This window comes from Littorina saxatilis, linkage group LG7 (assembly GCF_037325665.1).
Source record: "Littorina saxatilis isolate snail1 linkage group LG7, US_GU_Lsax_2.0, whole genome shotgun sequence".
Lineage (NCBI taxonomy): Eukaryota > Metazoa > Mollusca > Gastropoda > Littorinimorpha > Littorinidae > Littorina > Littorina saxatilis.
In genome coordinates, this window is record NC_090251.1 from 51,478,834 (window position 1) to 51,500,863 (window position 22,030).

Genomic DNA, 22,030 nt, shown 5'->3' on the forward strand with positions numbered 1-22,030 from the left:
ACACACACACACACACACACACACACACACTCACACACACACACACACTCACACACACACACACTTTAACACACACATACATGTACGTTTATTACACGCACACATACTCATGTACGCACCTTGGCTATCCAAAGTTTCATTAGCACCCGCATAAATATAAGTGCACACACACACACACACACACACACACACACACACACACACACACGCACACACACATACACACACGCACACACACACACATACATGTACGTTTACTACACGCACACATACTCATGTACGCACCTAGGCTATCCAAAGTTTCATTAGCACCCGCATAAATATACGTGCACACACACACACACACACACACACACACACACACACACACACACACACACACACACACAAACACGGAGTTACAGGTAATACAAGACGTCCATGCAGTTATTCGTTCCACAGGGAGTTCATTACTGGTGTTTTAACCAACATGGCGAGCACAGTAACCTTTAGGGAAGATGACTTCGTGTGAATGTTTAAAAACACCTTACAAACCTACATACGTACGCAGTATTGATCAAATAGTGGTAATCAAAGTTTTTACACCAAAGTCTTTGCGTGCAGCACAAGTCATTGACGCACCATTGAAGGAAGCTCTTGTTGGACAAAACGCAATTAACATTGCTGTTCTGAAAACTCAAGATACATCTGTTAAACCACCCAGTCGCCTATCCGATGAAGCAACGTCCATCCTGAAGGGCAGTTTTCACACCAAGTGGAAGAACAGCCTGGCCATCCATTCAGAAGACGATGCCATCGACCTCCTCACAAGAGCACAACATGTTATCTTCAGGCTCCGGACTGGTCACTGGCGGTTCGTAGCCTACCTCTACAGAATACAGAATCTTTAATTGCCCAAGGTTTGGAATTTGTGATGACGTTGCGGTTAAGAACGGCATAATCTTTATCAGTTGTTTTTCTCTGTTGTTAGTTATATTGACTTATAGGATACAAATGTGAGAAGATAATGTGGTTAAAGTGTGATAAGGTGATAATGTGATATAATTTTTAAACAGGCAATGCATTGCTTCTATTTGTAGGCTTATTTTAGTAAGTGTGTGGGTACAATGTTTGCGTGTAACGATATGATGTGAATATGCGATGTAAATGTTACTACATGCATGGTTGATTGATTGATTAATTGATTGATTTTACAGACACACAGTCAAGCTTGTAATTTCTCTTTTAGAGATGAATAAAAATTATTGTATTGTATTGTATTGTAAGAAACATTTTACTGGGTGGCCGAGTGGTAACACACTTGCGCTCGGAAGCGAGAGGTTAATTGCGAGTTTTACCCTGGGTCAGGGCGTTAGCAATTTTCTCCCCCCCCCCTTTCCTAACCAGGGGGGGTGCACTTTGAATCGAAAGTGAATGTGATGAGCGCGAAGCGCCCGAATTTGCTAGGGGGGTCTGGGGGCATGCCCCCCCGGAAATGTTTTTGCCCCAAAGAAGCAAAATGGTGCCATCTGGTGCCATTTGACTTAGAAATGGTCATAGAATCAGAAAAAAAGATCACTAAAGACTTGATTTTTTTTTTTGCTGGAGGGGGGGTGCAGTGCAGTTCTAAGCGCAGGGATTTTTTTATGCAATTTATATCGCGCACATATTCAAGGCGCAGGGATTTATTTATGCCGTGTGAGATGAAATTGTTTTACACAATACATCACGCATCCGCATCGGCCAGCAGATCGCAGCCATTTCGGCGCATATCCTACTTTTCACGGCCTATTATTACAAGTCACACGGGTATTTTGGTGGACATTTTTATCTGTGCCTATACAATTTTGCCAGGAAAGACTCTTTTGTCAATCGTGGGATCTTTAACGTGCACACCCCAATGTAGTGTACACGAAGGGACCTCAGTTTTTCGTCTCATCCGAAAGACTAGCACTTTAACCCAACACCTAGGTTAGCAGGGGCGGACGAGGGAGGGTGCACAGGGTGCAGGTGTACGCACGGAATACGCGCGATATAAGCCTCATATTGATTGATTGATTGAAGAAGCATTTTAATCCAGCCATATACACCAACACACGCATCATTTATACAAACTGATCAACAACATTAATTTAAAAACAACACTGGACAGCATAAGTTTAAAAATACATTCACTAAAGCACAAATGAAGATCTCACACACAGACGACTGTCCGTGTGGAACAGACACGCAAACCCCAGAGCATTTTCTCCAGACATGCCAAACTTTTGCGGACCTAAGAAGCGAAATTCTGGCCAGAGATTGACATGAAGGAGAAGCTGTGGGGCCCGGTGTAACACGAAATTTTTACTCCACGAAAATTTACTCCGGAGTAAATATTTCGTACGAAATTCTTATTCCGAGTGCACTTTTTGTACAAGAAAGGAACTCCCCAAGGCACGAAAAAATTACTCCCTCCACGAAATTTTTACTCCCCATTTTTTTTACTTCCAGTAAAAATCTCGTACGCAAAAATGGGATGCGGGCGAAGGGATAATGCCAATAAGTGATTTCGCGCACACAAATGTCGCGCTACCCTCCTTCCACCCCCTCCACCACCAAGACTAACAGGGGACAAGGGTGTAAAAATGTACACCTGGCATGGGAAGTTAAATTGCTCGTGTTGGGGTGAAGTAATTTATTCGTTATTCATTCGTCAGGGGAGTAACAATTTTGTACGAAATTTTTACTCGGAACTCACCTGTCTTGGGGAGTAATTTTCTCGTGCAATGGGGGAGTGCTTTTTTCGTAAAGGGAGTAACTTTTTCGTACGAAATGTTTACTCCGGAGTAAAAATCTCGTGGGAGTAATTTTCTCGTGTTACACCGGCGGAGTCCCTGCGGCGAACTGCAGACATCATCACGTCAACAACCTTGACAGTCTAGCGTGGCGACGGGAACGCAGAAGAAGAAAAAGAAGTAACTCAAGATAGATCTGACCAGGCCTTTACACGGAACAAGAGTGTGTGTAATCTTGAACAGATCTGTTGTGGTTTACATGATCTTTTACACGGAGAGAAAGTAAATTTACAGATCTCTTGGTGGGCACGCAGCTCAACGGTATCGGCGTGGTTTCGAAACCGATTTCGGAAAGAGTTTTAAACCCCGTCATAGACCCGTTTTATTTGAGTATGACCACTGGTGTGCATTTGTTATAATGCTGCGTCGCTCACAAGAAATAACGGTTTTAGGTGTGACGAAAAAAAGAACAGGGCCTCTTCTTCTTGTCGTTCGCTGTTAGATCGTCAGTCCGGACTGCAGGGCGAAACGTGCTGTCCTCTCCAAGTCCTCTTTGGGGCCGTATAGCTTCTTTTGTAGCGCTGACCAGATGGTGTCCCTCAGAGCACTGTGGTATGGACAAGCCTGCAGGATGTGCTCTGCTGTCTGATTCTTGCCACACGGACATAGGGGGGAGGGAACTAGCTTCAGCTTTGTGGCCATATGATGGTTTAGTCTGTTATGTCCAGTGCGGAGTCTGAGTAGGACGACTTGTTCTTCACGTTGGAGCAGGTGGTAGTCATCTTTCTCCGCTCTGGTTTTCCTCTTGTTTTTGATGATTGTCTTTTTTTCCTTGTACTGCAGCTGGGACGTGAACTGTTCCTTTGAGGCACCTTCCTTGGCAAGTTTGTCTGCAGCCTCGTTTCCTGCTATGTCACAATGAGCTGGCACCCACTGAAGCACGACCCTTCGGTTCTGAGCAACCTGTTGGGTGGCGTTGTTGAGCTCAGTTTCTTTGTTGGCAGACAGAGCTTGGAGTGCTGACATTGCGTCTGTCAGAAAGACGACCTGAGGACATTCATGGTCTGATCCGTCAACTATTGTGGCTGCTGTCTTCAAGGCCCGTACTTCTGCACTATAGTTGGTGCAGTGCAAACCTGTGGGAATGCTCGCTGTTTGTGCCTCTCCCTCTGGGTACCGAACAGCATCAGTGGCTGACCCATCAGTGTAGGCGTGGATCCACGCTTCTTCAGGGTAGTGGTCTGCAATCATGGCCAGGGTAAGCGCCTTCTTACTGGTGTCACTTGTGTCCCGTGATGTCACGCCTTTCACAGTTGTGTTGATCTCGAGGACCCTCTGGTTGGCTTCCCAAGGTGTTGGGCATGTTCCTGTGGCATCGAGCGGCAGAGTGCTTTCCGGCAGGTGGGGTAGGTACTGTCGCTTGAGGCTTCTGCTTTGGTGCACAAAGCTTGAGCGTTTCAGCCTGTTCCTGATAGGTTTTTCCATTCTGCTGTTCATTGGGTGCTTTGGTAGGCTTTTGTATTTCTCTGCTTGGATGAGTGTCTTTGTGTCTCTTCGAGTGATCAAAGGTTGGACTCCTGTCAGGGACTCCATGGTCTTGGTTGGAGTTGACTTCATTGCTCCTGTCAGGATACGGAGTGCTTGATTCTGGACTTTGTCCAGGGCTTGCAGGTTGGATTTGCAAGCGCTTGACCAGGCTGGGGCTCCGTATTCAAGTTGGGGTCTCACCGTGCCTTCATACAGTGTCTTCAGGGTCTTCTCACTGGCACCCCAGTTTGTTCCAGCCAGCTTTCTCATGATTGCCAATTTGCGTCTGGCTTTGTTTTCTGCTTTCTGGATCTGTGGTTTCCAGGTCAGTCGTTTGTCGAATGTGACACCGAGGTACGTTGGTTCGTCATCATTCCTGAGTGGTGTGTCGCCAAGTTTGATGACTCCTGGCTTTTGTTTTGGGGACAAGGTGAAGAGTGTGGTCGTGGATTTCTCTAGATTGATCTTGACACACCAGTCGTCTGCCCAGGCTGCAAGTTTGTCAGCTGCCAGCTGCAGGCGGTATGTTGCTGTGGTTGAATGTTCTTCGGTGCACCACATTACCAGATCGTCAGCATATAAAGCAGCTTTGACTCCCTTTGGCAGTTCAGGCAGCAGATCGTTGATGAAGATCAAAAAGAGAGTTGGCGAGATCACTCCGCCTTGTGGGACACCGTGTCGTATCAAAACCCTCCTGCTCAATCGGCTGCTGACTGTGACCCTCGATCTGCAGTTGTGCAGGAAGGATCGTATCCAAGACAGCATCTTTCCACTGACTCCACATCTCTGTGTCTTCACCAGAAGGCCATCTGTCCACTCTATCAAACGCCTTCTGTAGGTCTATCCAGGCTGCAAAGACCATCTTCGGATTCTGGAAGGCATCCTCAATCTCCTGAGACAGGTAGGTGGCCTGGTCTTCTGTGCTCTGGAACTGGCGGAAGCCTGCTTGCTCTGGTGCAATGTGTCCGATGACGGTTACACCATGCGGGTAAGAGCCGCATTAAAAGCTCTAGCCCCCGGTAAGAAATACCCCATGTGTTCCCAGGGTTAGGTTTTTGAGCCAGGAACTAAGGGCGGGGTAACCCTGAAAAAAACCTAAGGGCTGAAGTCGGAGGATCTGGGCCAACAGGCGCACCTTAACCAACCACAGATCCACGCAAAAACGCACAATGAAGAGAGAGAGAAAAAGAACAGGGCCTGAGTACGGTGATAAATACAAGACTTATTTTACAACCATTTGAAAAATACATACATCCCCCGTGGCTGCCCGCATAACGAAATCGTTTTTCTCGTGTTTTGAACTTGCGAGTGTTACAGCACAGAGCAGAGTCCGTCCCGCACTTTGCTTTGTGTACATCACGTGGCCATCCAAACACCCGCACAACGCAATATATTCACGAGAAAAACACGTTTATTTGTTTGCTTTGTCTGTATTACACATTTCTATTTACATTTACCACTGACACACCAAATTGTATACTTTAGTTTGCAAGTGAATCGTTATCATACAAAATAACGTTATCACGAGACGAACAGAGATCTCAGAGATCGTCTGCTTTTCAACTGTTTTGCGCAAATCGTGTAATATCTATTTTTGCGGAAACCTCCCGAAGAAATGCAATCTCAGCGGCTTCCACCTGCAACATAGTCGTGCTTATTTGGAATGTGACGTCCTGTTCTTCGTCAGTCACACCTATCTCGAAAACTAAGCGTCGCACAGAACCAGCGCCCTTCCATTATTGATGGCCGCTGGAGCGGCTATCTATTGGAATGCGTTCGGAGAGGTGACATGAGTCGTTTGTTACCGTTCTCACGAGATCAGTTGTTGATGGCCGAAAGGAGCGGTCATCTATTGGAATGCATTAGGAGAGGTGACATGTCTCGTTTCGGTTACCGTTCTCACGAGATCAGTTAGTTTTCTCTCTCTCTCTCTCTCTCTCTCTCTCTCTCTGTCTCTCTCTCTCTCTCTCTCTCTCTCTCTCTCTCTCTGTCTGTCTGTCTGTCTGTCTGTCTCTCTCTCTCTCTCTGTATGTATGTCTGTCTTTTTACATTTAGTCAAGTTTTGTGTGTGTGTGTGTGTGTGTGTGTGTGTGTGTGTGTGTGTGTGTGTGTGTGTCTGTGCGTGTGTGTGTGTGTAGAGCGATTCATACTAAACTACTGGACCGATCTTTATGAAATTTTACATGAGAGTTCCTGGGTATGAAATCCCCAGATATTGTTTTCGTTTTTTCGATAAATGTCTTTTATGACGTCATATCCGACTTTTTGTAAAAGTTGAGGCGGCACTGTCACACCTTCATTTTTCAATCAAATTAATTGAAATTTTGGCTAAGCAATCTTCGACAAAGGCCGCACTTCAGTATTGCATTTCAGCATGGAGGCTTAAAAATTAATTAATGACTTTGGTCATTTTTTTATAAAACGATCCAAGATTACTTTTATTTTATTTTTCATCATGTTCTGATTCAAAAACCATATACAAAAGTTATATTCGGATTAAAAACAAGCTCTGAAAATTAAAAATATAAAAGTTATGATTAAAAATTTCCGAAATCGTTTTAAAAACAATTTCATCTTTTTTCCTTGTCGGTCCCTGATTCCAAAAACATATAGATATGATTATGTTTGGATTAAAAACACGCTCAGAAAGTTAAAACGAAGAGAGGTACAGTAAAGCGTGCTATGCAGCACAGCGCAACCGCTGCCGCGCAAAACAGGCTCGTCACTTTCACTGCCTTTTGCACTAGCGGCGGACTACGTTCAGTTTCATTCTGTGAGTTCCACAGCTTGACTAAATGTAGTAATTTCGCCTTACGCGACTTGTTAAGGTCTGGGTGGCCGAGTGGTAAACGCACTTGCCTCGGAAGCGAGAGGTTGCGAGTTCGACCCTGGGTCAGGGCGTTAGCAATTTTCTCCCCCCTTTCCTAACCTAGGTGGTGGGTTCAAGTGCTAGTCTTTCGGATGAGACGAAAAACCGAGGTCCCTTCGTGTACACTACATTGGGGTGTGCACGTTAAAGATCCCACGATTGACAAAAGGGTCTTTCCTGGCAAAATTGTATAGGCATAGCTAAAAATGTCCACCAAATACCCGTGTGATTTGGAATAAAGGCCGTGAAAGGTGAATGCTCGCCCTAATAGGCTTGAGGTTTGCTGGCCGATGTGAATGCGTGATATATTGTGTAAAAAATTCCATCTCACACGGCAGAAATTAATATGTAAAGCGTTTAGAGAACGTCAAGCGCCATATAAATCTCCCCATACAATACAAAAAGCTGTAAAATCGCAGAGTTCACAAACAGAGACAATTATTTTCTTGTCAGTTGTAAACTGCGCTTTTTACGCATTCAGCACTGAAGAAAATGACTTTTCTCACTTAGAATTCTTTAATGAAGCATATAATTCGCATGGGCCGGATACTACTGCATGGATGGCTACCTTTGCCCCCCCCCCCCCTCCCCTCCCCTACCCTACCCAAAAACAACAACAACACTAACAAACAAAAACTGCAGAAGCAAGCGATGAACAAAAAGCTGCCTCACTGATAATAAGATTTATCAAAACAACAACAACAACAACAATACGTATAAGGCATATTACATAGTGCCGGAAAGAATACACAAGTCAACCAGACTGTAAAAGAACAGTTCCGCATTGGGGGAACACGCTATGAAACCAGATCGGGAATAACCATAACAGTGTTAGGTTAGTGCTTGTCCCACACAGACCTCTATGGAAAGCCGTTTGGCTCATAACCAATACACGTGTAATAAATAATTCATACACTTGTAATACATTATTTTATTTTATGCACGTGTATGAATTATTTCTGACACGTGTAAGAATTATTTATTACACATGTATGAATTATTTATTACACGTGTATTGGTTATGAGGCAAACGGCTTTCCATAGAACTCTGTAGACAGGAGTCCCGATCATCTTTTCGCCACTTACGAAAAAAGGCCTGTTATTTAAACATGTAAAAACTGAGAGACTCCAAGCTCTGCAGCATGATTATTTGATCTGCTCGTGACATCATGTGCCGAAATAATCACTACTGTTGATTGTGGGCAGTAATGGAAAGACATCCCCAGCTTGAACGATATCTCAAATTTTTACAAGTTACACATAAAGCAATGCAATTCACAAACGTGCAAAAAACTTAATGAAGTTGTCAAAGAGAGAAATCATATCAAATCAAATCTAATCCAATTTTATTTTACGAGGGTTGTGGCATAAGCAATACAAATGAACAATGTTAAGGTAGATGTGGTTTTGGATTTTATCTTTTTGTTTGCAAAGTTTTATATTTATAAGAGTACGTTACAAGAGACAAGGCCACTGTTAAAAATATTTCTAAGAAATTTGAAATACAGATTTGAAATAGAAAAATATGCCAGTTTCAAATCTGGTAACATTACCAAATTTGTAGAATTATGGTCCCCATATGAAGAGTTGGTTAGGTAGTACGCTAGGTTGTGCAGAGATGTGATGATATATATGTGTTTTGGCTTTGATTTTTGTTTGTTTCTTTTCCTTTTTTGTCTTTGTTTGACGGTATTATTAACTGACTGTATTATTATTAAGCAGGTAATACGTCCATAATGTCAAGTAGTGTAACCTGCATGCTATGTTAAGCTCCGGCCTTACTTGTAAGAGAACGGTATGTTATATGTCCGTCTGTCTGTTATGTCCTAATGCTGTGTGTTGTGTATACTTGCCAAACATATCTATTATAAATGTTTATGGATGAATGATGATAAATTGTAGACGGATGCATGCTATTGATTAAAAGCCCCACAATGATGTGCTTGGCAAAAAAAAAAAAAAAAAAAAAAAAAAAAAATACAAAAGAGTTTTTTTTCAACAAGCCCTCGCCCAGAGAGGGACTACTCTAATCATATATATACACGTAAATTCATTTAAAAAAAGAAGAAAGAAGAACAGAATTCACAGGATTATGTACACATTAGGCCTACAGGCTTTACACGAATTCTTACATCATGTACAGGAGCGGGAATTTACTGAACATACATGTTTGAAAAAAAATGTGAATGTGTTTTCAAAACTTTATATGATGGAACACTGATGCAAATATAAATCAATATTGCTATTTCATATGTTACGTGGATTTCCATTGGTCAATTGGGCAAAACTGAGCTCATTGTAAAAGTGATATCGACGACATTTCCGTCGATATCAGTTTTGATATCGACGACCTCTTTATTGCTTCCTCACTTCAAAAACAAAAACACCTGAATTTAAAAACAAACAAATATATATGAAAATGTAATGATCCCAGAATTTAGTTGAGCAAGTGACTAAAGACTTTTAGAAAGAAAAGACATTTTTAAATACTGAAAAGTACAAGAAAAGAGTGAACAAAAAGAAATAATAATCAGAGGGAGTTATATGGAACAGCCAAAACTGAGACAAATATTTTTGTAATTTCTTAACGGTAAATACAAAATGTCCAGAGAATTAGCAATATATCTAACATTGACTGACTGTGTGATGATATCTTCTGCTATTGGTCTGTTTCGACAGTGATATCAAAATCTCGACCTCCTGTCTCGATTTTGATATCACTGTCTCAACAGACCATAGCAGAAGATATCATCACACAGTCCGTCAATATTGGGTAATATGAAAATAAATCAAATACGAAGTCTTCCATCACGTGACGTTTCAAAATATGACATTAAATAATATAATAAGCTTAATGAAAGGTGTTTTTTGGTAGCATTAAGACTCGTTCGGAATCGAAGCGATTCCGGAAGATGATTCCAGAATTAGCTAGACTTAACTTAAAGAGATCTATCAGTGTTGGTTTTTAATTTTTACAAGTAGGGACTAATGTTATTGTTATTACATCCCCCTGATTATCAAAATGTACATACATATATTTCAACAACAATTGTTGTTGTTGTTGTTGTTGAAATATATGTATGTACATTTTGATAATCAGATGGATGTAATAACATTAGTCCCTACTTGTAAAAATTAAAAACCAACACTGATAGATCTCTTTAAGAAGTCTAGCTAATTCTGGAATCATCTTCCGGAATCGCTTCGATTCCGAACGAGTCTTAATGCTACCAAACAACAACAACAACAACAACAACAACAACAAACAACAACAACAACAACAACAACAACAACAACAACAACAACAACAAATGGCATACGTTAGAATAAACTATTATTTTGTATATGCGCCAATTTCTTCGCAATGTCAAAAATAAATCATAATGTTCAGAATTGTTATTACGACACAGCTCTTCTTTATTATTAAGCAGAAGCATTGTCGTTCTGATATATGGTTTTTCAAAAAATCAAATTATGTACAAAATATCGCAATCAGACACTGACTATCCACTGACATTTTAAAGCTTTTGATAACACTGTCTGCGTATAAAGCTTTTGATAACACTGTCTGCGTATAAAGCTTTTGATAACACTGTCTGCGTATAAAGCTTTTGATAACACTGTCTGCGTATAAAGCTTTTGATAACACTGTCTGCGTATAAAGCTTTTGATAACACAGTCTACATATGAAGCTTTTGATAACACAGTCTACATATGAAGCTTTTGATAACACAGTCTACATATGAAGCTTTTGATAACACAGTCTACATATAAAGCTTTTGAACTGTGAATAGCTGAATGAGGTTTCATTTCCATAGCGCTCTCAATAGAACTCAAAGTTCCCAAATCAGTGTTTCCTTCTTTCACCTTCGCCACCGCAGAAAACAAACAGAAAACAAAGTCACCGATTGAAGCTGTCCTGGCAGAACTCCGGAGGCTATCTGAAGGACAGGAACAGCTGCGGCAGGAGAATCGAGCGCTGGCTGCACAAGTCCAACACATCGCGGGGCAGCAGGGAACGGCAGAACCAACAGCACCGGCAACAACATCAACGCTGCAGTCAACAGCAGCGCCACTACAAGGGCCAGCAGCACAGCTGCCAACGCCACAATGCGGGGGTAGCGCAAGCCTGGTACAGCAGATTGCAGGTGAGCCCGGGCCCTTAATTCCGGTTGATCTCTTTGTGGGCGACAAAATCAAGGCGCGCGTGAGGAGCGGCGAGGCAATCGACCTGGCGCTGTTGCTCAAACAGGACGAACCGCGCGCCTTTAATCTTAGAATAGACAGTGCAGAGGATGGGCCCTCCGTCCGGATTAGTGAGACATCTGCCAAGACCACCTCACTGACTGCGGACAAGTGGAGGTCAGCATGGAACATATTCGGGTCAATTTACCTGGCAAAATTCACTACCAAGGCACAAGGGCTGGCGGTGCACTACCGCCACGTGGAAAACCTGATGCGGGATGGGGCCGATTGGGCGACATACGATAGGGCATTTAGGAGGCTGGTAGAGCAGGGCCGTCTGCAGTGGGGGGATGCCTGTCCAAACCTGTACACAGAGGCTCGCCTCAGATTCATTGGGGGACGGGCATCCTCAGCGCAGGCGACCAGGACTGGTCAGAACAGCACCCCCAAAAATTACTGTTACCCTTTCCACACCAGGGGTGCATGTAACAGGGATGCTTGCCGGTTCAGTCACTTGTGCTACCACTGCAAGAGGGGGAAGCACCAGGGTTCTAAATGCCCCGAAAAGTCTGGGGATCGGCCCTTTCCCTCCTCCAAAGGCTCCGGACCATCAACCAGCCACTAAAAATGTACCGACCCCTGTCAGCGTGGATCGATTGGCTTTCTGGTTAGAGGGATATGATAGCAAAAAGGCAGAGTTTCTGTTAGATGGGTTTAGGCACGGGTTTAGGGTGGGGTTTCAGGGGAAAGTTACCAGCATAGTTCACAAAAATTTAAAGTCGGCAGCTCTGCAACCTCAAGTAGTGGACCAACACATCAAAAAAGAAATTTCAGCAGGCCGGATGCACGGTCCTTTTGTAAGCCCCCCTTTTCCACAGTTTCAGTGTTCCCCAGTAGGTCTAGTAGAAAAGAAGACCAAAGGAGAATTTAGGATGATACATCACCTTTCTTTCCCAGAGGGCCAATCGATCAACGATGGGATAGGTCCGGAACACTCGCATGTAAGATATGCCACGATAGAAGAGGCAATAATGGTTGTCAGAACTCTATGTGCAAATGCCGTTATGTGCAAAACGGATGTAAAACATGCATTTCGGATCATACCGGTGCATCCAGACGAATACCATTTGTTTGTATTTCAGTGGAAGGGCTGTTTTTATGTGGATCTGGCGCTACAAATGGGATGTTCGGCCTCGTGTAAGATCTTTGAGGCATTCAGCTCGGCAGTCGAATGGATAGGGCGAAAGAAGCTGGGGTTAAATATAGTGCACATCTTGGATGATTTCTTCCTTGCATCTGTGTTCAAGAAAGTAGGGACTTTTCAGCTAAGGAGTTTTTTGGAAATGTGTTCAGATTTAGGCCTACCCATGTCTCCGGAAAAAACATTTGGTCCACAGACAACCATGTCCTTCGTGGGATTCGAAATAGATATCGTAGAAGAAGAGGTACGTTTGCCAGTTGAAAAACTGACAAAATGTACGAATGAAATTTCACAACTGTTAGCATGTCCCAAAGCTACCCTCCGGCAACTTCAGGCAATACTCGGGCTGTTAAACTTTGCATTTGAGGTGATTAGCCCTGGGCGGCCATTTCTACGCAGACTGATCGACCTAACCATTGGGGTGAAGGCTCCCCATTTCAGGATAAGGCTTACCAAGGAGGTAAAGGAGGATTTGAGAGTATGGCTTGCTTTTTTGGTAGGGCACAATGGGAAATGTTTGTTCCAGGATCTTAGGCAGATCCCATGTCACGAAGTGAACTTATACACTGATGCATCAGGGTCGATAGGCTATGGCGCCATATTTGGCTCAGCCTGGTTTTGTGGAAAATGGTCCGAATGGTGGACAAAACAAAACATCACGCTGCTTGAATTGTATCCCATAGTTATGGCTGTTGAGACTTGGGGGAGAGATCTAGAAAATAAACAGCTCATTCTACACACTGATAATAGCGCCCTGGTATCGGTCCTTAGCAAACAGACTTCGAAAGAACCGATAGTGATGGTCCTGGTGCGTAGACTCGTGTTGAAGTGCTTGGAGTTAAATTTAACTCTAACGGCAAAACATGTGCGAGGAAAAGATAACTCAGTGGCTGATGCGCTATCTCGGTTGCAGGTGCAGCGTTTTCGATCCCTTTGCCCGGTAGCAGCATCGCTACCAACCAGAGTGCCTCCGCTGCCGGCGTCGCTTGGTTAGACGCCACGGCGCAGGCGCTGGCAACCGCGTCAGTATCCGATAGTACAGTGCAGGCCTACAAGCGTACATGGACCCAGCTACATACCTTTTGTAACCAAAAAGGCGTAGCACTCCAAATCCCCGTGTCTGAGTCGACAGTGGCGAGATTTATTGCCTCATTATTCGAGGATAATTACGCTCCCAGCTCCATAACTTCAGCAGTTTCGGCCATCAGTTTCATTCATAAAATGACCAAAATGCCAGACCCCAGCGAGTCGTTCTTCATAAAAAAGATGTTGACGGGTTGCCGTAAACTGAAAGGCACAGTGGATTCTAGACTGCCTATTACCTTACCGATGCTAAATACCATCGTGAACGCCAGCAGCAACACATTGTCCAGTCAGTTCAATAGATGTAGATTTAGAGCTATGTGTACCCTCGCGTTTCGGGCTCTGTTACGATTAGGAGAAATGACCGCATCAAAAAATAACCTACAAGTGCAGGACGTAGTCTTGAGCAGTCAAGACGTACAAATCCATTTCAAGCAGTACAAACACAGCAAAGGCACGGTGGTCCGACATATCCCGACGAGTACCGGCGAGGAATTGTCGTGCGCAGTGAGCTCTCTATATCAATACATGGTAATGCGTGGTAGCAATCCTGGACCGTTGTTCACATTACAAAATGGGGAAGCAGTCTCCAGGGGGAATTTTGCAACAGAGTTGAGAGCGGCCCTCAAGTTCGCAGGGTACCAGGATGAACAGTATAATCTCATAGCTTTAGAATTGGTTCAGCTACCCACTTAGCAGCTACTGGGGCGTCAGACGCACAGATCAGGCATGCAGGCAGATGGGCGTCGGGGGCATTTAATGCCTACATCAGAATAAACAAAGTAGCAGAGTAGTCAAAACTGGATCAGGCAAGAGGCGGGGAGGGGTACTAGGGCGATCAGAGACAGGTACAGAATAAGTATCCCAATAGTATAATAAGGTAATACCCGCACTTATGAAGCAGCAAACAGAGAGGGCACAAATGTGATTTTCCAATTGCTGCGAAACAAATGATGATGTTGATTTTTTGGGTGATTTTTGTGTTGTCCAATTTTTGTTTAAGATGGTTGTTTGTTTGCTTGGAGCACTCGGCGGATGTACATAATGAGTAAAGGGCTAGTCAGGTACAGCTAGTTGGCGAAGCAGAAGCAGTAAACGGAGAGGGCACAAATGTGACTCTCCAATTGCTGCGATACAAATGATGATGTTGTAATTTTAGGGCGATACATGGTCGGTGAGGCAGAAGCAGTAAACGGAGAGGGCACAAATGTGACTTTTCAAATGCTGTGAAAGCTGAAACAAAACAATGTGTTGGCTATGAATATGTCCATTACAAGTATTTGGCCATTCAGGACGTGTAGATATGTATATTATGAATAACTGCCTAGTCAAGATGTTTGGAGGGATGGGTCCGGCATGGTTGAAGTAATCGGAGAGGGCACAAAGGTGACTCTCCAGTTGTTATGAAACAAACCAATTTTCTTTGTCAATTGGCATGGACATGTACAGGTTAGTGACTTGCTAGTCATATGATATGTATATTTGGCATGGATGCGTGAAGCAAGAGAGAAGCAGTAAGCGGAGAGGGCACAAATGTGACTCCCCAGTTGCTGATAACAACCAATTTTTAAAAAGTGATAAATCCCATTGATATGTACAGAACGAGTAAACTGCGGTAGGTCGACGGGCCCTCATTGCATGGAGTTGTTGTTCGCGTTTAAATTCTGGGTCTGCTAAAACTGTTTCTTTTCGTGGCGGTACCTCTCTGCGATGACACCTGAGAAGGTATCATTACAGACAGGTTTATGGCGATTTTACCGCCACATTGTGGAGATTGGTTATATGGAAGTAAAAATTTGTTGTCGGTCTCCGCCACAAGTTGCGGAAAAGTATTGAAACAAATTTGAAAAAAAAGAAGAACATATAACGTGGATGCATACAAATAATTATATGGTATGCAAAAGTCGCTGAAATAAAATTCAGCGGCACGAACAACAACTCCAGGTGTGGGCTACATGATGTGTGTGACAGCGTGAGGAGTGTGAACAATAATTATGTTGACGTGTGTTAAAACATCATGTACATGTTTCAGCATTGTCAACCCAAACTTTGAAACGTAAATGACTTTATGACAAGTCATAAATAGAAAACACGTAGTGTTCCCAGCACAGTTGGTCAGTTCTTGTTCTTGTTCTTGTTCTTGTTCTTCTTGTTCTTCTTGTTCTTGTTCTTGTTCTTCTTCTACTTCTTCTTCTTGTTCTTGTTCTTGTTCTTGTTCTTGTTCTTGTTCTTCTTCTTCTTCTTCTTCTTCTTCTTCTTTGTTCATGGTCTGAAACTCCTACGTTCACTCATGTTTTTTTTCACGAGTGAATCCGTATGTGTATGACCGTTTTTACCCCGCCATTCAGGCAGCCTACGTTGATTTCGGGGGAAGCATGCTGAGTATGTTTGTTTTTCTATAACCCACCGAACTCTGACATGGATTGCAGGATTTTTTCCATGCGCACTTGATCTTGTGCTTGCGTGTAAATACTGCACATAAGTTGACCTGGGAGATCGGAAAAATCTCCACCCTTAACCCACCAGGCAGCCGCGGTCGGGATTTGAACTCACGACCTTCCAATTAGGAGGCCGATGTCTTATCCACTACGCCATTGTGCCCGTCGTTCGTCAATTTAAAATCAGCTGAGCCCCGCGTCCTGTCCATTCCATTGTCAGTTCTGAAATAAAGAAATAAAGGGAAGCTGTGACTTCCTTTTTTTCTTTCTTTTCAAATTAACAATATAAACATACAAATAATGTTGCACCAGGTTTATTTTTCCTGACGGATTTATTTATGTTCGACCCTTTTGTTTGTTATTAATCAAAAACCAACACTGATTAATGGCAAGACAATTTGTTTTAAATAATTGTGTGGTTTTGCTTATTTTATGTAAATATAAAGATATAAGATGTATGTAGCTCAATATCTGAATATTATTTTTCGTGCAGAGAAAAGGAATTTCTCCCCAAAGTTAACAACGGGGATACAGGGCTTGAAATATTAGTTATCTAGTTAACCTGATAATTTAACTTCATTCCTATTAATATATATATTTGGATAAATTGGAATCAAACTTCAGGGAAAAAATCATTGAATATGCCTTCAGCAGTCCTCACTTGTAAAAATGACAAATGATTATTTTCCTTGAGAATTATATGAGCGATGTATTCATAAATAGATAACAGGTCACGTGAAGCAATATCAAAGCATTCACTTAGTTTATCCGTCTGCCTTAAAGTAAAGGATCAGCACAAAAAACTAGTCATAACCGAGCCACCACAATATAGTAAGGCTTAGCTAGCCGAAATCTGAAACCGAGACGGGTCGCGCTCGCCTCCGCAAAATATGCAGGCACAGCAGGGCTTACCTCAATAACAGATTTTCTTTAATTCTGAGCAAGGGTAAACATGACATATATCTATATATGTTTTGGATAAAGGAAGTGATACGAAATACAATGCAATCCTATAATTATGTCTCTCTAACCTACATTTTAATGGATAACATTTTAACCAACAAACTCGTTAAAAGAAGTTTAAAAGCTTCCAAGCTGAAACACACACACACACACACACACACACACACACACACACACACACACACACACACACACACACACACATTACGCACACAAACACGCACACACACACGTACACACACACACACACACACACACGAAACACAAGTACACGCAAGCACACACACACGTACGCACACACAAACACACACACACACACGTAAACACATACACAAACACGCACACACCACACACACACACATACACACACACGCATACACACAATCATACACACACACACATTACACACTCACCCACATTATGGTAGGGCGCCATCTGGCGGCGGCGGAATGATTTCGTGCAGAGCCAGACGAAGACGTCCCCAGAAGGAATGCTCGGCGTCGTCAAGCTCCTCCCACTGGATGTAGGTCGTCGTCCTCAGTACCGCCATCATGGCTGCCGTCATGTCACGTGACGCCACGTCATCCACACACACGATGACCAGGACGTCATCAAAGTTCATCACGTGATTCATACAGAACGTCAGCTCGAACTGACACCACTGGCTGCGCACAAAGTCCTTGGAGAAGACCATCAGGATCTTCTTGCTGCTCTGCACACACTCCACGATGTTGTCCACGATGTTGTTGCCGGGGATGAAGTCTCTCTCGTGCACGCACAACCGTAGCCCTAAACGGGTTTCTAACTCTGGCATGAGTCGCTGGTGGACCCAGGGAAGATCTTCTTTGTCGTAGGACACGAAGACGTCGTAGTCAAAGTGGTCAGCCAGCAGTCTCAGCCTCCTGACGTCACCGCGACCCCTGAAGACCTCGTAGAGAGCCAGACGGATGTGCCAGCGGAAGCGGAAGACGAGGGAGACGATGGTGAGAGTGACGATGATAACGCTGCAGATGAAGACGATCATCACGTTCATGTCGTGACTCATGAGACACGCCTGTTCCACCATACTGAAGTTGGCCAGGCTCGTTGCGGGCAGATTGTAGCATTTGTATTCTAGCTGTGAGCTTGCGTTGCGGTGAAACAATTCCGTGTCTGAAACAAACCAGTTTCTGAACCACATGAGTTCACATGAACACGTGAAAGGGTTTCTGTCAAGGTAGAACACATTCAGCCGCTCACGGGTTTCTACGCTGAACGTTTGTTTGGTGACAATTGTAATGTCGTTTTGTGTTAGGTTAAGCCAGTAGAGATTCTTCAGCGAATCAAACGCCCCGTCTGGTATAGAAGAAATGCCGATACTCATTAACTCCAGTCTTGACAAGTTTGAAAAGTTAGTGAAAGTCGAGAAGGAGAGTGATGCCAGTTTGTTTTCTGACAGCTTTAGTACCTCGAGAGGAAGGTGGCCCAGAAGTTCCAGGAACCTGGCGTCATCAACATTGTCAAAGTTGTTCTGCACAAGGGACAGCCGAGTCAGTCGCGGGCAGTTTGCGAAAGAATTGCTGGGGAAAAGTTCGTCGATACCGAAGGGAATGCCGTTGCTTTCCAGGTGCAACTCTTCCAGCGTGGGATGCCAAATCAAGTTGCTCCAAGATGCCGGTATATCTAGTAATATGTTGTTCACCCACAGCCTCTGCAAGCTAGGATACTGCGTGATTCTGAAAGAGACCCAATTCAGTTCATTATTGCTCAAGTCCAAAAACTTTAAGGATGGCAGACACGCTTCTTTTATGTCTAGTGCGTGGTTGTTTGATATTTGCAGCGAAGATAAATTGGGAAAAAGTGACACTTTGTTCGCAGCGCAGGATTGGGGCAAACTGGTCATCCAGTTATCATTTACGTTCAGGTGATGGACGTGGACCACATTATTGGTTTTCACGGAGCAGATGTCACAGAGGTCGAGCTCAAGGTTACGCAGCTTATCCAGAGCTGAGTATGCAGTCAAGTCATAGAGGCATGTATGGTCGACTAGGACGTTCCACGTCAAACTTAAATCCACTACATCTAACGTCATGTTACTGAACAGGTCCTCGGGAGGAGAAGACAGTTGACAGAATAGTACAAAAAGGCTCTGCACACCAGGGATGGACATGAGGACTCTGAACGACTCCATTGTCAGATGTGGGTTGCCGGTGACGTCTACACACGTGAGGTTCCTCAAGCCCCTGAACGCGTTTTGTTCTATGCGAGATATATCATTCACGGTCAGCAGCAGGTCAGTGATCTGCGTCACGTTAGAAAAGAAGTGTTCAGTCAGTGGGACTGAGGTGAGGTTGTTGCCATAGAAAAGGAGATACCTGACGGACCGTGGAATATATGTCAGATTGTTGCCGGGATTGAAACATTCTGCGTAGTAAGGCTGGTGGTCGGGTTCGCTGCGTCCACAACATCTACAGTAGTTGTCACCACACGGTTTGTCATCAACGAACACCCACCCGCACAAGGAATGGGGGGGTGGTTGGAACAGAAAAAGTGGTTTCCTCTTCCCATGGAGGTAGGGCCAACAATGCCTGGTTGACACAAAACGAACAAAAGAAGAAGATTGAAAACACAGGGGAAATATCGCCAGAAACAATTGTCGGCGCGCATACTGTCATCTGTCAGTGTTGTCGTTGAAAAATAAGCCTAGCTTTTCACCATTTACAGACTTTAAACAACCGGACTGCTGTCAGGACACTTCTGTTCGGAACAGTATTGAAGAAGGGAATGATGGTACAGACGACTTCGTGGGTCTTATGTGTGTTTGTGCCGTCAGGGAGTCTGTGTGTGTCACCCAGGCAATGAAACATTAACACATGTTATGACGATAAACGAGCAGTTGTTCCAAAGAAGCACCCTGCTGTTTCAGTCTTTTCTGTGCCGTGTATCCTGCTGTCTCTAAAAATTCTTTCCTCATATTGGATTTCTTTTCAACTAAACTGTCCACCCAGACGGAAAGTGCGTGTTGTGATAACAAAACAGACTGTGACTAAGATGCTAGGTGTGGCGTCATTATCACCATGTACGTCAAGGGTACATCCTGTAGGACGCGCCACAAGACATTGCTGATGTTTACCAAGATTTGTGAGAGCGATTCTTTCTTACTTAAAAAGATATTAGAGTGCACAGTCTCTTCTTCAGTGGAGTATGCCTCATGTTGTGAAACAGCAATACCATGCGTACCCTGTTGCTGAGTGCAACATGTTGATTAAAAAAAACCACACACACACACACACACACACAAACACACACACACACACAAACACACCTTCGTATAAGAATAAGACATAACAAACTTAACATCAAATATGTTTATAGAAATCTCAATTTACAGTTATTCATTTTCACTCTAAAAAAACAACAACCGTCCTTTGTCGCCGTAGACCCTTGGGACAAGAAACCAGCCAACAATAAGCAGTGAGAAAAACAAGACATAACACGCTTGGTGTTTGGTTGTTTCTTCATCATTTTTAAGCACATCGAAATGCGTCTTTACACTAAAAAAATAATAACTTGCCTTACAACTTTAATTGTTTATGCGGTCAATCTTTTTCTCTAACAAATGTTTTATCTTCGTCAAAACAGTCTTTTGAATGGTCATGTTTAATTAGAATGTGTTCACCGGTATCAACGTTAGTATAAAATAATCCATAACCAGAAATGTATTTACTTAACTAACACCTTTGTGTTTTAAATGTTGTCAAGTTTTAGAATGCAGTTCTCTCACTTTCACTTCCCTGAAACCATATCGACAAAACCAAAACCCCAGCAATTGTATTCAAATTTTCCTGAAAAAGAAAAAATATACAATGGGTACGGGTGTTTCTCCCGCGTTAGTGACACAGAGACAAATAACTGATGACCACACACACATACACACACACACACACACTATGGATAAAGCTCGCGTAAGAAGAATACGTCACGGTCCAAAGTCTTTGACCTCAATTAATGCATCATGACGTCATGCCTCCCTGCAGTCTTTCTCTCTCGCGCGGTGTGTGTGTTTGTGTTCATTTTGTGCACATGTGTTAGTGTTACTCTGTGTGTGTGTGTGTGTGTGTGTGTGTGTGTGTGTGTATGTGTGTGTGTGTGTGAGTGTATGTGTGTTTGTTTGTAAAGGTGTGCATGCGTAATACCTCACTTGTTTTCGCGCGCTTACCCGCTCGGACCATACTTTTTATCGCGGAATATAAATCTGTGTTCATCTTACGTTTCCTTTGTGTTTCATCTGGAGAAAAGAGTGCATGCTAAGTGTGATTTTTTTTTCTTTTTTGGATTTTACACAGTGGTATATTTTTGGTCTTTTGGACAAAAGGTAAGAGTTCGAATCGTACCTTTGCAACCTGATTGTATACTATGTCTTTCTCGTGGTGCATACAATGGTGCACCGTTGATTTCAGTGCTTTTCATTAATGTTTCTATGATCACTTGTTGATCAATCATTTCCAATGTTTTCAAGGCGTGATTTACTCTAAATTGTAATGATTTGTGAATCATATCTCACCCCCCCCCCCCTCCCCCCTCACCCCGAAGCATCGTAAAGCGCTTCGAGTTTCGGAGCACTATATAATTGTCCTATTATTATAATGATGATAAAGTGGCCAATATTGACAGCCCATTCTATCTCATGACCTGAGTGTGTAAAACAATGGATGTGCACATTGCACATTCATCATGTGTCAACAACACCAGTCACGGTGCTAACCCGGGTTGATACTGGTCACTTTGATCTGGACAATTCCAATGACTGAAGTGTCCATGATGTCATAAGTATGACCAAAATACGAGATGCTCAGTCGATGCAACCAAATGGGAACGAATTTCGAAAACTGTGTGGGGCTCAGCCTCTTTACTTTGTCAATGATGTAATGTGTTGAGGACAACATATTCATTGGATCCTATCAAGTCCCCCCCCCCCCCCTTACAATAACTATTATCCCCGAGTACGCAGTAGGAGGGTCCAGGAGAC

General features: G+C 43.3%; 2 protein-coding genes across 2 annotated transcripts; both read right to left on the reverse strand.

The window, feature by feature from the left end:
* Nucleotides 1-779: 779 nt before the first annotated feature.
* Nucleotides 780-4,844, reverse strand: LOC138970231 (uncharacterized). Its single transcript, XM_070342727.1, has 2 exons — nucleotides 3,518-4,844; nucleotides 780-868 (listed from the first exon to the last, which is right to left on the reverse strand). The coding sequence occupies exons 1-2, from the start codon at nucleotides 4,842-4,844 to the stop codon at nucleotides 780-782; spliced, it is 1,416 nt and encodes a 471-aa protein (XP_070198828.1).
* Nucleotides 4,845-17,439: 12,595 nt separating this feature from the next.
* LOC138970232 (toll-like receptor 2 type-2) lies at nucleotides 17,440-19,192 on the reverse strand. The gene is made up of 2 exons (XM_070342728.1): nucleotides 19,089-19,192; nucleotides 17,440-18,737 (listed from the first exon to the last, which is right to left on the reverse strand). The coding sequence occupies exons 1-2, from the start codon at nucleotides 19,190-19,192 to the stop codon at nucleotides 17,441-17,443; spliced, it is 1,401 nt and encodes a 466-aa protein (XP_070198829.1). The 3' UTR covers nucleotide 17,440.
* Between the last annotated feature and the right edge of the window lie 2,838 nt (nucleotides 19,193-22,030).

Excerpts from the sequence above, each read along its gene's own strand:
- LOC138970231 (XM_070342727.1), bottom strand. The coding sequence starts at position 4,844 with ATGTGGTGCACCGAAGAACATTCAACCACAGCAACATACCGCCTGCAG. Across the intron at positions 869-3,517 it reads TGACTACCACCTGCTCCAAC|AGGTAGGCTACGAACCGCCA; the intron begins GTGAAGAACAAG and ends TGTATTCTGTAG.
- LOC138970232 (XM_070342728.1), bottom strand. The coding sequence starts at position 19,192 with ATGGAGTCGTTCAGAGTCCTCATGTCCATCCCTGGTGTGCAGAGCCTT. Across the intron at positions 18,738-19,088 it reads GACCTGTTCAGTAACATGAC|AATCACGCAGTATCCTAGCT; the intron begins GTTAGATGTAGT and ends GGTCTCTTTCAG.